The sequence below is a fragment of the Haemaphysalis longicornis genome, unplaced genomic scaffold, assembly GCF_048455015.1.
Source record: "Haemaphysalis longicornis isolate Haplotype H1 unplaced genomic scaffold, Haemaphysalis longicornis Haplotype H1 scaffold_10, whole genome shotgun sequence".
NCBI classification, from domain to species: Eukaryota; Metazoa; Arthropoda; class Arachnida; order Ixodida; family Ixodidae; genus Haemaphysalis; species Haemaphysalis longicornis.
In genome coordinates, this window is record NW_027526204.1 from 107,474,324 (window position 1) to 107,490,505 (window position 16,182).

At 48.4% G+C, this 16,182-nt stretch overlaps 1 protein-coding gene across 1 annotated transcript in view; it reads left to right on the plus strand.

The window, feature by feature from the left end:
• Positions 1–16,182, plus strand: part of LOC144159066 (cholinesterase-like) — an 84,275-nt gene that overhangs the window by 36,729 nt on the left and 31,364 nt on the right. Inside the window, exon 5 of the mRNA XM_077690326.1 lies at positions 7,689–7,895. Within this exon, the coding sequence (XP_077546452.1) occupies positions 7,689–7,895 (207 nt within the window). The remainder of the gene's footprint in view (positions 1–7,688; positions 7,896–16,182) is intronic.

A 16,182-nucleotide genomic window follows, 5' to 3' on the forward strand; every position in this document is an offset into this window, starting at 1 on the left:
TCTAGTTATATCTGCACCCTCTTTTAGAAGGTCTATAGTTATGCCGTCGTTGCCTGCAGATTTCCCTCTTTACATGCCCTTAAGTGCCTTTTGAAATTCCTCTTTCGTTACTCGTGGAACGCAAGCATCGCAAGCAACGCTTGCAGGCTCGGTACTTCATCCTGCTCCAGCGTCGTTGGCGTATGGCCTGGTGTAGAATCGTTCTGTGATTTTTATTATCTCTTCCATATTGTGCGTAATGTTACCCTGTTCATATCGAAGCGCGTACATTGTGTCTCTGCCAATAGCCAGCTTCCTCCATGTTGCCTTCAAGCTTACTCCTTTTTCTAACGTTTCCTCGATGGTCGCCATGTTGTACGCACGAATGTCATTTGTTTTACTTTTGTTTACCAATTTTGATAGCTCCGATACTTCAGTTTGATCTACGGTATTCGACAATATGATCTTCTGGCGCCGCCAAATAAGTTATTTTGTTTGCCTAGTTACTTTTCGAGTTCGCTTCCGAAATGCTGCTTCTCCATTAGCTGCTGCGGAATCTGGAATTGCTGTTGTTAGGTTACCATTTAGGGTACGTCCACACTGTTCTCGTTCTCACCGCCTAGAAGCGCGAACTTGTTTTGAAGGGTTATTTGAAACTCCGGCAACCTGTCACTGACTGACCTGACGCTGCGTTTCTTACTTTTTACGAGCTTCTTTCTTTCTTTTTGGAGATTTAGCCTTACTTTCCATCTAACCATCCTATGATCACTGCATCGAATCTTGCTATGTACCTACATACATACAAGTCGCCAACACATCTGCTTCAATGGGAGTGGCAATGAGGAATTGAAAAACGTCTTTAAATAAAGAAATTCATTGCATAGACGTTCGTTACACCCAGGTTTAACTGTATTTGCCATTGTTTGACTCGGCACGAGGAAAACTTCCTCCCACCTCTCGATGTCGTCCGTCGAGGCACGTCGTTTGGATAACTCAGTGTAGCCTTTCTGTTTGCGCAACCCAATAGTGTTGATTCTATATGGGTGAGAGTAGTGCAAAGACAGTTTCATCCCAATATATACGAGAGAGAGATGTGCGGCTTCAATCGTTCGCCTTCAAGATCGCCAACATAGCACCTAGAAGCATTCCTCCTTCTCTTGGCGTGGCTACACGGCTTCTTGCGGCTCATGGAGACAAAAATAACAAATTATGTAACATTTTTATTCGTTCTCACCTTGCATTCATTAAAAAATTGAGATCTTTTGAGGCTACACTCTTATATCGAAAAAAATAAGCTTAGAATCTTCGAAAACCTAAACCATCTCTTGCTGAAGAAAGTTGAGAGAAACGCAAAGGTCTTTTATCATCATAACTATATCAAAGCTAAGTCAAAACCTTCGCTAAAAGTCCGTCCAATCGATCTTTAAACCTTCAGAGACAGAAATCGCAAAGAACGAACCCATACGAAGATTTTTTACGCACTAAGCAAACTTATATACGAACGATCTAAATATGAATCGATGCGTGATTTACACGATAAAGGTTTACTATTGTACTCCTGCTCAATGATTCATGCGTGTATTGTCTTAGCTAGAATTGTTCCTTTTCGGGATCTTCAAGCAACCATGTTGACACAACGGAAGCGAGGTTTCATGCACGCGCCGTGCGTCCGGAGATCATATCGGAGCTTTTTGGTCGACCCACCGGTCTATGGGTAAATGCATTAGTTTTTTACATGACACCATCGGTCCCAATAAGAAAGCTTTCGCTGTAACCATTATATTCCGGTTTCTTGTACCCACAGACAACAACTTAGCGGGTTAATGGGCAACGCCAACTAAAGTTTGAACTGTTCTCTGCGTACATGAGGCACGATCAGTTAAGCATGGTTGGCCTGGACACTACCGCCATATGTCTGTCCAGTTGATATTAGTATGAAACTCTAGGGTACAGGCGGAGGTCGGTGGCTCTGCAGGAGAATAGTAATTTGAACTGGAGGTTGTCGGGTTATGCCGAAAGGTCACGCTAGGGGAAAGTCATGATCAGCGGTTCCGGACAAGCGCCAGCCAGCGGCATCAACCACTCGCAACCGCTCGTTACTGCGTTTTGATTTACGCATGCTAAGAGCTACATTGTAGAAAGGAAAAAAGTATGTTCGTAAATATTTCGCGACAGACTGCTGGACGCGCTCATAACAACGGCGATAATCTAAAATCGCCCGCTATGCGAACCTAATCCGGCCGGCGCAGATGCTTTGGCCGCTCTCGACGAACAGCCACCGGCGCCCCTCCCTCTTTGCGTACCTCCGGGAGAAACGCGTCAATCACCCGAGGCAACCCAAACGCGGCGCGCATGCCGGCGCTCGCGCCTTCTTGCAATCCATTCCAGTTTTCCGTTTTGTTTGGTTACAGCTTGCAACTATAAAGTAAACAAGAAGATATGTGCAATCGTTTACGTCCCAGTGGTTCCCGGTATTGTATTTTGGAAATAATAATGGGCAGTTTTGTAAACATGCAATGAGAGGCACGCCTCACCGCGGCATCGGCATCCCGCCGATGGCGGCTATATATCCTCGGTATTCAATGGCGTGGAATGCATGCAGGCAACCAAGTGTGCGCCGCCATATCTGTGACCAAGCGTATGTTGCTAGGCGACTTTGTGCGCACGGCCCGCAGATCAGGCACCCCTCTTCTCCATGCAACCGCGTGAGTGCGCCGTCACTCGTTCGTTACGTCGGGCTCCGCGGGATGGCGGCACTTGTCCGTGCTAAGCACGACTGTGAAACGCATGGCTGTGTTTCACGTTACGAATTCTTCGCCCAACACAAAGTATTGCGTCGAGTTTATTGCAAGTGCGATAATTAACATCTCTGTTGGCGCAACAGTTTAGAATCGGATTGGAACGGAGCAGATGACACACGTGTCTTTTTTCTTCGGCGTGCGGCCGCAGTGGCCCAGGCTGCGCCGTGACCGTGGCGCATCGGCCATGTCTGTGGCCTTTTCCAGTGTTTCCAAGCGAAGAAATTGACCGCTAAACTTTTCAACGAATACCGTCTATACATTAGGTAAATTAGGTAAACTGCTAGTGAATGTGTGGTGGTGATGTCGTGCTTGTTTGCACTTGTGTTTCCTCGGCTGTAGTACGTTTCTGAGGTGGGGGTTGTGTTGTTATGTTTCATTCCACAAAGTGAGCGTGTGAATGTATGTCTCCGAAAAATGTGAACGCTTGTTTGTCCCTTGCAGAACCCGATTAACCTAACCTGTTTGTTTCCTTTCTTTCATTTTTGCTGCCACTACACTATCGTTTAGAGAGGAATCATGAATTTCAATTAAGCTGTATTGACAGCACGGTCTACCAATGGTTGGCTTTTCCCACTGCATCACGTTTTGAATATCCTGTAAAAAAACGATTTGGTTAGCAACATCGATTGAGTATAAAGTCTACACAAAACTTTATGTAGAATGTTTACAGAAATGTTTCAGTTCAAACATGGTGGCCAATGGTTGACAAAATGTTGGTAGGCTGTTGCTAGGAAGTCTATAGGAAGTGTATAGACAGTAAGTCTAGGAAGTCTATAGACAGTAAGTAGACAGTCTACTCAGTGTTGATAGCTTTTGTCGACTTTTGTCAACAAACGTTGAATTCAATGTTGGTAACAATTTTTATGAGGGCAAGAACGGGAGCCGCCGCTTTAATGGGACAGGATGGAATACTATGTACAATGATGATGATTCGAGAGGTACGTTGCTGGGCCTCGATCTTGCAAAGCTCCTCGCGGCTAGGCATGAGCTTTTCCAACACCTTCCGGAGAGCGAGCTGGTCAGAGCAGCCGCTCTCGATGAGCGCTGTCGCCTCGGTCGAAATTCTGTTCCAGAAGTCCACCCGGGGTTTCGCTGTGGGTCGTGTTCATGGTCTTCGTGATGCGGGCGTTCTGGATGTCCGCGTTAGTGTCCGCTATTCGAAGCACCTTCGTCTGAAGGATGCCAACCATTACTTGATGGCGGCTAGATATTGCCGCGAACCATACATTGGGTTTGTTTATTTGTGTTTTGCTTTTAAAGCCCGGCTGCGCCGGTCTGTGTTATCTCTGCGCCAAGGGAAGCGCGTGTTCCATTCTTTCTTTCTGTGCCGCATGTGTTATCTGTTGTGATAGGGAGAGCATTCCGATCTAACGTGAACAGCCCAGAATAATCTTCTTGGATCTACTATGTTCTCGATGCGAATCGACGTTTCGAGAACCACGCGCGCCAAAAGATAAAAAGCCTGCAGTGCGGACGCCGGGGCATTCGATTCGACGACACTCGCCTGTGCAAGTCACTTTGTTGACCGCTGCTTCGCCGCCTCTGTATTCTTTTGAGTTGTTAGGGGAGCACAAGTTCGCTCCAACAAACGTGTTTCTCATTCAACACAACTGCATCGTCCTTGTCTTCGTGACAATATCGACTTGGTGGCCTGCATCTGCTCCGGTAAATTGAAGTTGGGGCCAGTGTGCTTCTGGTTTTTCTTCACTTTGCATGCATAGTGCGGGTCGCACATGGCAGTCGCATGTCTCCCCTTGCACATCCTCCGCCATATTTTTCGCCGGCACTCCTTCGATAGATGGCCTACCATCGTGCATCTATAGCATCGGTTAGCTTTAGCTAGCCGCTTCTATTTTTACAGGATGCTCAGAGAAGCCTGGCATGCCTCCGCCACTTGCTTTGGCGATCGGCAAAAAAAGCACTCGTTTCATTTCAGCATCATATCTTGGTAGGCGTGTAGAACGGACGTTCGTTGGCCGTTACTTTGTAGCGGGTCGTTTGAGTCTGCCGAAGTTTCCGCTGGAGCACTTCTCTCCCTCGTCTCGAGCTCAATTTGCAAGTACCACAAAAGTTGCTCCAGTTGGTGGCGCGTCGTCACGTTTGCATCACCAGAAGACGATGCCGTAGCCGTTGATTTAGCTTGGAGGCGGACGTGTCGGTGAAACGTCACAACGATCTCTTCCGGCAAAACCTCGAGCAGGATGTCGTATAGCAACGCCGAGAAGCTGCTCGTTGGGACGTCCAACACGTTCAGGCATCGGATGTTTAGCTGAACGGAGTCATATAGACTGCGCAGCTCTCTCGTATCAGATGCAGACGGCACGTGCTGAAGCCCGCGGAGCATTCTAAAATGCCGCTGTACGATCCGGCGCTTGTCCCCGAACCTGTCCTGGAGCTGCTGGATGGCACTCTCATAGCACGCCTCCGTTATTGGCAGTCCGGCGATGGCAGCTGCTGCGTCACGTTCCAGGTAGTTTTGGAGGTAGTGAAACTTCTCGGTGGTGGTTAAAGCCTGGTTGGTGTGGACTGCGCCGTTGAATTGCTCCCAAAACGACGTCCACTGACACACGTCCCCATAAAAAGGCTTGATGATAAGCGTTGGGAGACGAGGTCCAGTGATCTGGGATTGAACCGTCGTTGGGGCATGGGGCGTGTTAATCCCAGCCGAGGGGGCAGGTTGCGCCGTGCTGCTGACGCTGTTCCTCGAGCCGCGGTACGTAAGGCGAATCAGAGCCTCGAGCGTCTGGTCGTTGTAATGCGCCGCCGACTCGTACTCTCTTTCCAGCTCCTCGACAGGAATGGCGTCTTCGACCTGGGCGTCGATCTTGCTAAGCTCCTCGCGGCTAGCCATGAGCTTGTCCAGCACCTTTAGGAGCGCGAGCCGGTCAGAGCAGCCGCTCTCGATGAGCGCTGTCGCCTCGGTCGAAATTTTTGTGGCTTGGGCTCGCCTAGCAGCTCGTTTTGCCTTCAGCCGGTCCATTGTTTAGCGATAAAGTCCGGCTTACTCGCTTGGTAGGCAGCCCAGTCCGTGCGTTGTCCCCCTGGGTGCGGTTCCGAGAAGGACGAACTTGCTTGGGCGACCGTTTCTAGAAGAAACTCGTCGTCGCCGTCGCTCGAGCCGCCGCTTTAATGGGACAGGATGGAACACTATGTACAATGATGATGATTCGAGAGGTATGTTGCTGGGGCCACTTCTTCCTCCTCGCAACTATTTCCAACACCGCGTACGCAGAAAGCCGAGGTTTCCTTTCCAGAACCGTGCCAACTATTTCACAGCTATTTCACCCCGCCTAAGTACTTAACGGCAAGAGTAATGTTTGCGGTAAATAAAAAAGCGGCTCCGGGCCGTAGTCACCCCGACACGAAAATGTTGAGAAAGTAAAACGATAATGGAGAGCACTCCAGTATTGGCGGCACGCTAGGCAATACCGGAGCCAATGCCATTGGTGGCCAAGCGCGCCACGCCTGCACAGTGGCGCTGGCACGTGCTATCGGAGCGGAGCGGCCCTTAAACCGTCAGCTAAAATTCGCTACTGAAAAAAGGACACATGCCAGGGTCCTGAACGCGGGTGCTGTCGCAATCACTACGTAAGTACAGGTGTGCTTAAAGCGAAGCTTTCTCTGCCTTACTGATGGTGACCGTCCCGTAGTCAAAACGCAATACAGCGAAGCCGATTTTGCATAATAGGTTTTACAAGCCAACGATGATGGCGAGCGGAGGCACGGGAAGCGTATGAGTTTGGATTGCCGTATGAGTGTAGATTGAATTCAGTCCAAACTCATACGACAACCGAAGAATGAGTGATAAGGAAGCTTCGCGTTCAATTATCGTCGTGGTTAGACTGCGGGGAGCATGAGTTTTTAACAGCGGAGCGGTTCAAATTGTCTTCTGTCTGTACGGATTGTTGAGGGAAAATTCCGCCCGGCCAAGTGGAGAAGGGGAAAATGCTGGGCCAAGAAATCTGAGAGTAAATGGCGAGGACGCAAGAGACCCACGAGCAGGTGTCGGGAGTGCGTGCCTCAAGAACAGGGGGTTGGGAAGATCACGCGAATCGCATCCGGTGTGATTTCAAGGGCCTCCCCAACCCGAGAAACCAATAGGATTCCCGCGACGTTTACGTCGTAAAACCGTAAACCTAACCACTGGGCGACCACAAGTGCCGACAGGTGCTATGCTAGCCGCGGCGGGAAGCAATATCATGACCTGGCCATTGGAAAAACAAGAACGCATCCCGTGGTCGGAATCGAACATGGGTCCCTCGTATTATGAAGCCGGCGTCATTCGATAACGCGCTATTATCGCATTCCGGGTGCGCAGCCTTTACTTTGTGATCGTAGCGCAGGCGTTGGCTTTCGGCTTTACTTTGGCTTCGGACTTTAGCAGTTTGAAGACTTTAGGAGGGCGGATTGTGGGCTCTCACTTTACTCAGCTTGCATGAAGGAAGCTTCTGTCTTGAACATTATTTTCTCTTAAGAAGCAGGCAGACCCAAGCAAAGCGAAGTTAAAGTTAGTGAACACCACCAGCTCCACTGTTTCCCAGTCTTCGCATCTCAATTGCGATGGCGGCTGATTTTTTTACCCTAGAATTTCTCCCAAAAGCAGCTCTGCACTGGTCGAAAGCTGTACAAAACTCATCTGGACAGGAAAATAAAAAAGAACACATGTTATGATGCTTGTGTCCCTGCCTGCGCGACACTATGAGGAATTATTTATTTCAAGCCGTAGAAATGACGAGAACGCCCGTGCAGCCACGATCGCTTCCCATTTCATCTCTCTCCGGTTGAAAAGACCACCGTCAAAGCCTTTGTAACCATACTAACGGCGGTTTGTGTACTACCCAACTCTTATATTGTGCCTCAAGACACCATATATTTTTACATACCCACACTGCCACATTGTCTACTCAGGGCGAACTGGAACCTTCAAGGGACCTGACTACCTCTGTCAACTGCAACGGGTTGCCTTGCTTAAAGAACTCGGCTCTTGAGGTGCTGCTGGAAGCGGCTGCAAGGCTGAGGTTTCGGTTTGCACCAAGCTTGGGAGATCTACGACAGTTCTCAAAGGGACCGCGGCTTAAAATACCTGAGGTCATTGCTGGCATCGACATCAACCAGGTACGAAGGCCAGACACATCCGTAGAACTTTCTTAAACCGGTCGTAAAGGCCAATTATAAGGTTTGGTTCATAAAAAACGGTTTTGCCCAAATAACTGATAACCAATTTATCCAAATCTTCAAAGGAATATTCTACATATTACTAAAATTATCTGAAGCAGTGTATACACGGGCTACAGAGCGGCGGCCTGGGCGCAGACTTGTTGGACGATGAGACGTCACTCGGCATTGCTGGTCTTTTCGGACGTGTTTCTCGCCGTGGCTTTCAATTGGCCGGGGCGCATCGGCGAGCGACGGAACGGCTTCAGTTTCAGTTTCAGTTTATTTGCATTTCTTACAGCAAAAAAATATGCAAGGAGAGGGGACAGAAAGCTGATGCTATTTCGCCCTGACTGCGTCCCATCCCCCCATGCAAGGCAGTGAGCTAGGGCAGAGTGCAGCTCTTAATGGAATGAAAAACACTTTGTGCAGTAAACTAACAGGCTGTGTAACGTTACCAAAAAAAAGCAATGATAGAAAACATCAACTACACGAATGCAGAAAAAACACGATAAAAAACACTGCTAACTTGCATATTTCTAACAAATTACTTCAGTGACACAATTTAGGAGAGAAAGAAAGAAATCAAGTAGGCAAAAACATTAAAAAAATCTAGTAGCCCAATTATTGAAACATAAGACAACACTATAATGTAGAAAATACGAAGCGTTCATGTTCACGATAAATAATGTGACAGCAGTCTACGACTCAGTGAAACAAAGCTATGAATTGAATATGAAAACCCAGCAGAAACACCACAAAATTTGGGCACATACATTTATTCACGTGTCATTACGCTTTTAACCACAAAGTTCATGTACAATTTAAGAATGGCAATTTATAAAGTAATGCTTTACCTCGGATACGGAAATTGTGTCTATGTTAACACCTTCTAAAATCATGTCATTTAATACTCGACATATACGGTTATCAATGTTATCTAGCTCATGATTGGTTCTAGAGAAAGAACCGACCAAGTGGCTTCATTTCGAAATGTATATCCTCTATCAGGAACCTTTCTCAGGTTGCAAATTGATAGAAATGCGGTATTATTACTTTTGAAGTTCCTTTATAACTAGTCAGCAAAATAAAATTGCACAATAGTCGGACGGGTACAATATTAAGTTAATTATAATAATTGTGTATTGACATCGTTGGAAACGTTTGCAACATTTCTAAGCGCTTTCTTTTGAATAGAGAATATGCTGTCTATATTATTCTTCGATGTTGTGCCCCAAACCATACCAGAGTAATTGATTTTCTAAGAGAAAAGCGCGTTACGACCCTGAAGTTTATTTTAATGGGCAAAATATGCGGAAATTTGTACAGAATACCAGAGGTCTTTGCTAGACTGTTCAGAACCGGCTTTACCTGCGTATTTCATAGTAAGTGCTGGTTTAAAATAACGCCTAAAGGTTTGATTTCCGAAACTACTCCAATCCTATTATTACCAATATGCAGGATAAAATTGTAGTCAACATGTTTTTGATAAGGCGTAAATACAACAGCTTTTGTTTTCATAATAGTAATTTGCAAGGAATTAACACTACTCCAGTGGTTTAGTAAGGGCGAATTGTGCAATTATTAAGTGCAGAGCACTTTAGGTGCACGTCTTGTTGTTTTCATAATAGTAATTTGCAAGGAATTAACACTACTCCAGTGGTTTAGTAAGGGCGAATTGTGCAATTATTAAGTGCAGAGCACTTTAGGTGCACGTCTTGTTGTCGTAGCTAGATCGATGGACTTAAGCAGAGCCCCACACAACGTTCCGTCGCAGCGGCGTAACCCGGAGGCTTCGAAAGCCAAGCAGTTTATATAGTCATAAGCGTTCGAACGTCGTGACCCGCTGGCGCTTGTCATACGTCTGCCCGTTGTTTAGCGCATAGAAAACTGTAGGTACATTTGAGGAAAAAAATATGTAATTAACCGGCAGCGCCCGCATTCGTTTAGTTCAGGACGCCCATTGGATTGGTTTTTACAATAGCAAACGCACAATGTGGCAGTGCAACGCCGGCACCGTGCGGGGATAAAAGCACAAAGAGAACAGAACTCCCGCAGGCGCAGTTTAAGGTAAAAGGTGCGCGAGCACTGCGAAGGCGGGAAATTTCAATTGCATTTGGTGGTAACCGTCAGCGGATTGCGGCGCTACAGCCCACTATGGCAAATCGCTGCTATGCATTTTTTTTTCTATTTCTACGTGCACAGAAACCATGCATGTCTTTGGTGGCAACATGCGGGCCAGGGGCCGCACACGGGGAAGTACTATGCTGCCCCCTGCGCGAAGTGAGAATCGGAAGGCCGACATGGCTATTCTAACCTCAAATAAGGTTGGACAGGAACAAAGCAAGATCGCGTCCAATTGGCATTGATTCCCATCTTCGCACTTACCCACATAACGTCTTCACTTCTTTCCTTTGAACCAGTTAAAAAAAAAAAAAAAACCTTTTACACGCCCTGCCCCTATTTGCTGTGCGGCCATTCCGTTGTCGTCTTCATGCAACTCGCCCTCCACCTCAAAAGGTTGCGGACCCTTGATATAAATGAAACGGCTTTGAGCCGCTGGTTGCCATTCTTTCATCTTACGAGAATGTACGGATTCGCTCGCACAGGGACTATTCAGAGAGTGTGGAATAACATCGAAGCTGCAACCTCCGGTGAAAGGCAACTGACGATACGGCGTAGCTCTGGTTGCGCCAACTTCCGTAGTATACAGCCCTGCAGTACGACGAAACGCATGCAATGCTTACTGAAGCCGCGGTTTCTGCGCTCGTACGAACCAAACAGATGCGTTAGCTGCAGCGGCGAACGGCGGGGCTCCGGGGGCGCTGGTAGTGCGACGAAATGTGTTTGGTTCACTTTGAGTGACGCGAAAACAAATGTTTTAGCTGACCGGTTTTCACGGCCCGCTCCGCTTTGATAGCAAGTGGATGCGCCATTGCGCATGCGTGTCGCGCTTGGCCGAATGGCTCCGGTTGTGCTGAGCAAGCCACCAAAACTGACGCGGATCGTCCAAAACGGTCAGCTAAGACTCAAAGCTGATGGGCGCTATCGAAAACAGAAACGAATCTGGGGAGTCACCGCTCCGATCTGCCAGCTTAACTCTTTCGTTTCGGCGGAAAAACGACCGATGTTTAGCGCGTTCACCAATCCATTATTTTTTCTCTTGAGTTAGGGGACACATTTAGCCTTCTCTGCATGAAATTGTAGCTATAAATTGCTCCTCCAAACACATAACAGCAGTTTTGTGAAAGGTACAGTTATTTACAGCTTATTGCTCAACTGAGCAGAAGAAATGCACAAAAGAAGTATGCACACAGCGTAAATAGGCGATAGCATTAAGCCTAAAAATTATATTTAGGTATTATAGGATATAAAAATTGTTCCCATGTTACTTCGCTAAGATTCAATATATAAATCAACCCTGTACACTACGTTTTCGATCTTTGCGGGCCTGTCAACTTAGCGGGACTGGCGGCTGTGTCAGTTCTCGAAGCCACTCGAATGTAAGTCGGCCTCCCTAAAATGCGCATCCATCCATACTTTGTTGTGTTCTCACACAAAATCCTTATCAATTCAGTGGTATGGGACAAGAAAAACCCAGCGCTCTCGAAAATCATCGCGCATCGCTCGGTAGCGCTAATCTGACACGAGACACAGGCTATGTTGAATGTGGTAACATGATACGGCGCTGTGCATTTGACAAAATATCCACACCGCACGTTGTCCAGGCCCTACGCATCAAAGTAAAACCGCAGTAGTCAGTTAGGACGTACGTTTTGTGTATAAATACAGCGCGAAGTGAAAAGGAATCTACCTGCCAGCATCTTTTGAAGTCAGGAATTTTAATTGGAGCATATTCATCAGAACAAAAATCTAACGAGTCCACGTCGTTGGTGGAGTAGTCACTGCTGCTGGGCTAACAAAAATCCGCTGCAGCATCTGCCGAAGTCCCTATCACAGCTGTCCGGTTTTGCGGAGTGTGCCGTGAAGCGGACGCCATTCTCATACAACTCGCCGCAATCGCAGGTTCAAATGTCACTCTCGGCGCTGTCTGTGACATGAAGCGTCAACAAAACATAATAAAATCGAAAAACTAGTTGTCAATACATACAACAGATGGTGTCACTTGTCTCGCAAGGCACCGTCTTTAGCTCTCGCGGGACGTTTGAAATCATCGGTGCTCCATGTCCGATGACCTATGGCGCCGTTTCGTTTCTTTACATTATGGCTAATTCGTTTTGTCGCGACCACACGGACGCAACGCGCACACACACCCGGAGGCATGCTTTGGAACAAGCGTGCTAAGGCAGTTTGGTATGGCGTACACTACGATTGCCAGCAGCCTTCCGTTACGGTCTCGAATATTTACTGTTGCCGATGTTCGTGGAACAAAATTCTTCGGTTCGAGAATGGAGATCCAGTGACGCCTGATCTCCGCGTAGCGCTCACGGTGCCGAAAGTGGTGCATTGCTATAGGTCATACTCACGGACAATCTTTGTGCAGTTGCGGCCAATGCTACTCGCATGGCGATTCGCGCCACAACGATTGTACCTGGTACATCCGACTACGGCACAAATTTTTCCCGCGACTTCCACATTTTCTGACTGCGCGCTTCGCTGAGCACCATGCCAGCCTAAAACGTGAACCGTATGGAGCGTTTCTGCACGCGATTCCTGGGCGTCAAGGTTGCGCGCCCGATATTTTTACGCCAGCGTCGACAATATCGCGCCCGCGGCAGCTTCTACCTCGGGCAGAAAATGGCGCGCAGCGCGCACGACCGTGGGGTGGCCCGCCGACTTGCGCCAAGGGGGAGGCGCGCTCTTCATGGCGGCAGTTTGAAAATGCTCCGGCCAGCCGGCTGCCACCACAGAACATGTTTAGGCCATGGAGCAAGAATTACTGAGGAGGCGCAACTGGGGTTGCTCCGGCGGCGCGATAAAGTCACGGCGCCGGGCACGGCACCGACGCGCGCTCTGTCGCCAGGCGCCAAAGGAAAAAGGCTTGCCGGTTCAAGGTCAGTCAGTGCATAGCCGGCCGCCGCCGTGGGCAGACGACGCCGACCATGGAGGAAAGAATACTCAGGAGAGGCCCCTAGCATCCCAATGCATTGCAAAAAAGTTTGGTGGAAGTGACGTCATTTTTCTTGAGCCCATGGACAATGTTTCTTGCTTGTGGCGGCCAAATTTTGGCAAATAAAACGGACAAATTTTAAGGCGCTTGGTATGTGGCTGCCTCGCTACGCTTGCAAACCAGCGCTATCGCTACGACAAACGTTTTTAGATTAGGCCAGTTTGAAAACTCCGCCATCGGAGGCGGCCTTAGCTCGTACCCCGGCCGCAGCGGCGCTTACGTCGCGTCGAGATCGGCGGAGCGAGCCGCTGCCGCCGCCGGCGACATGCCGGGAAAATCCCCTTCGCTCAGCGTTGGCGAGAGCCACAGTTCATTCTTTGCTCACTTTGCGTTTCTCCGTTGTCAACTGAAGTGAAATTTATCGCTGCTGAGACGTAGCGCGCAAAGACCGCAGTGCTGTACGACCCCAAACAATGCTCCCGTCGTCTGCGTTCGCCATCCCGCGAGCGTGTTGCTATGACGACGACAAACGCTACTTTGCCAGGCTTAAGAGCTGAAAAATCGTCCTTCTATGTCAAAAACGAAGGCCGTTTTTCGGTTGAAACTTTGGGTGAGGGTTAGAGTGGGCAAATTGAAGGCGAAATCAACAGCTTAGAACATGACATCGCACCGAGGAATTAGCGACGAAGCTGTTTTCCCTTCGAAGCGGGAGGGCAGGGCGACGCCATGTTAGTAAAATCAAACCGGAGACAGCAAAGGATGACGGGATAGAGTGCGGCGCTCAGTGGGCTCAAGTCATGGCGGGACTCGGCTTCACAAATGTGACGTCAGGGCCTCTCCTAACCTTTTCTTTCCTCTATGACGCCGACGAATCCCTCGCGCAACTAGACCAGGGGAGTGAAACTTCCTATACATGCATGGGACGCGATATTCGCTCGCAGCGCCGGACAAACTCCTGGTGTTTGGGGGCGGCACTAAAAACATGGCGGCGCGTTGCAGACATGCATTAGGAAACGCCATCTTGATGAGGACGGAGCCTGAGCGGGGGGGGGGGGGGGGGGGGGGGGGGGGGGGGGGGGGGGGGGGTTAGCGCCAATTTAAAAGGCATTCAGATGGCCAGCGCACGACCTTGTTCCTGTTGCGCAACCCGCCACATTATCAAAAGGGCAATTGTTTCGGTCTGATTGATACAGTTTTGCACGTCCACTTCTTTATTTCACCTCTTATTCTAAGTACGACGTTGTTTTGGTTTATTAGTAAACACAATCCAGACAAGAATAAAGAGCGCAGTTTTTTTTATGTTTATTGCTTAGATGTACCATTCGTACAGAAAAACACAAGTTGGATTTTTTGCGCTTTTAGTCGCATACAAAAGTGTATGGCCCATGGTCGCATGCTAATAACTAGGTATCCAGCCAGTGCATATCTGTCCAAGGTCCGCGTAGTCTCTGCTGATGAATTGGGCAGGACACAGCTGGTAGCTGCTGTAGGTCTGACGAGGTGGTAAATGAGCCAGGTCCTGCCTTCTCGCACACTGGAGCCAAATGCGAGATGTGGAACATCAACAAGAACGTGTGCACATTTGGGTTAGAATGAATACTAGCTTCATTGGTGCTTTTAAGCGCACATACGATAGTTTTGAGTGAAATCTCTGTGGCATCTGTATTCGAAATAAGCGTTATCTGATATATTAGCAATTTTTCTTTCTTAAATTGATTTTGGCTACAAAGACGACTTGTGACAACGCCAATCGTAAAAGCAAATATTAAATTAAAATCAGCCTCTATTATTAAGAGGCGCGCATACTGTTTTCTATCTGTGCGATTATAGTGTTCGGTGGAAACAACCCACGCTTGCTCCTAATTCAAAATATATTTCTCCAGACGAAAGCAGCCGTCCACCACCAGGATTTCTAAACTATTATTAAGGCTTTGTGCCGACAGTGCTCACAATATTCACAGTAATAATTGTTAATGTTACCATTACGGCTGTTACTTTACCTACGACGTTTAGGTAAAAATGGTCCTCTACAATTTGGTGTTGCCGCGAGGAAAGTGCGCAGGATGGCGGATGCTTTTGAGGAAACACGAATTTAAACTTGCCTTCGCATGTGGCTTACCGCGGCGGTATTCACCCCAGCGCTGTAGCCAGAAAGACTTTTATGGGGACGCTATACGCAAGCGGTAAAAAAAGTGATCTGCGCTCCAACAAAGTTTCAGTCAATTTTTCGCTTTATTAAACTGACAGCTTTCTTATTTTTTTGTTTTTACATTATAGATAATTGATGGAGTGTCCAAATCGCATAGCCCAGAGATAAGGGCGAGAGGAAGGGGAAGGGGGCATGCGGCGTTCAGAAGATATCGGGGGTAGTTCGCACCCTTGTGGGCTACCCCTTTGATATAACCCCCTCGTGGGAGCATCGCCCGTGTTGAACGAAACAGCAGCTGCCTATGTGTATGCAGACGTGTGCGTTTCACGGCACGCGCAGGTGAGGATCTTCTGGGACGAGTACGTCAGGCCCCCGGCGGTGGCAGCTGGCTACGAGTCTTCGCTCTATACACTTTGGTACTTCACGCTCGAGTACTTCTTTTCGCACGACAGCGGTGCGATGAAGAAGGCGCGTGAACACGTCGCCTTCCCGGAAACGGAGAACCAGTTGCTGACTTATTTGGCGCTATACATGGGCGGCTGCGATACGCGCTCACTCGTCCGAAAAGCGTCCGTGAAAGGGTTCCACTACATCACCGACGGCTGGAAAGGACAGCTCTTCGAGCCTGTCCTGGACATGGCCGCCGTGGTCGACTTTATCAAGGACGGGTAAGCAAAGCTGTTACGTGACACGCGCTCTGGCGGCTGGAAATTCGCGCTGGGCGTTGTGTGCTGTGGGTGGGCAGAACATATTTATAGTCGGGCAATCAAAACACAGTGGGGAAGGGGCGGGAGCGGCTCATACGTTGTAAACCGCTGGCACCTTTTTCTCAGAGCGCAAGATTTGTAGGTTCTGAGCTGTGCACGGCATCCTCCTACTGCTCAAGCGTTAACGCGAATGCATTCTCATCTTGCACGCGCGAAGTTGTAAACGTACGTTTTTCCGACTAAGCTACGGCCACACGTGGAGATGTGGGGACAGAAAGTGTACTCAACAAGCACAGCGGCGGGTCTACAAACTAGGGATTA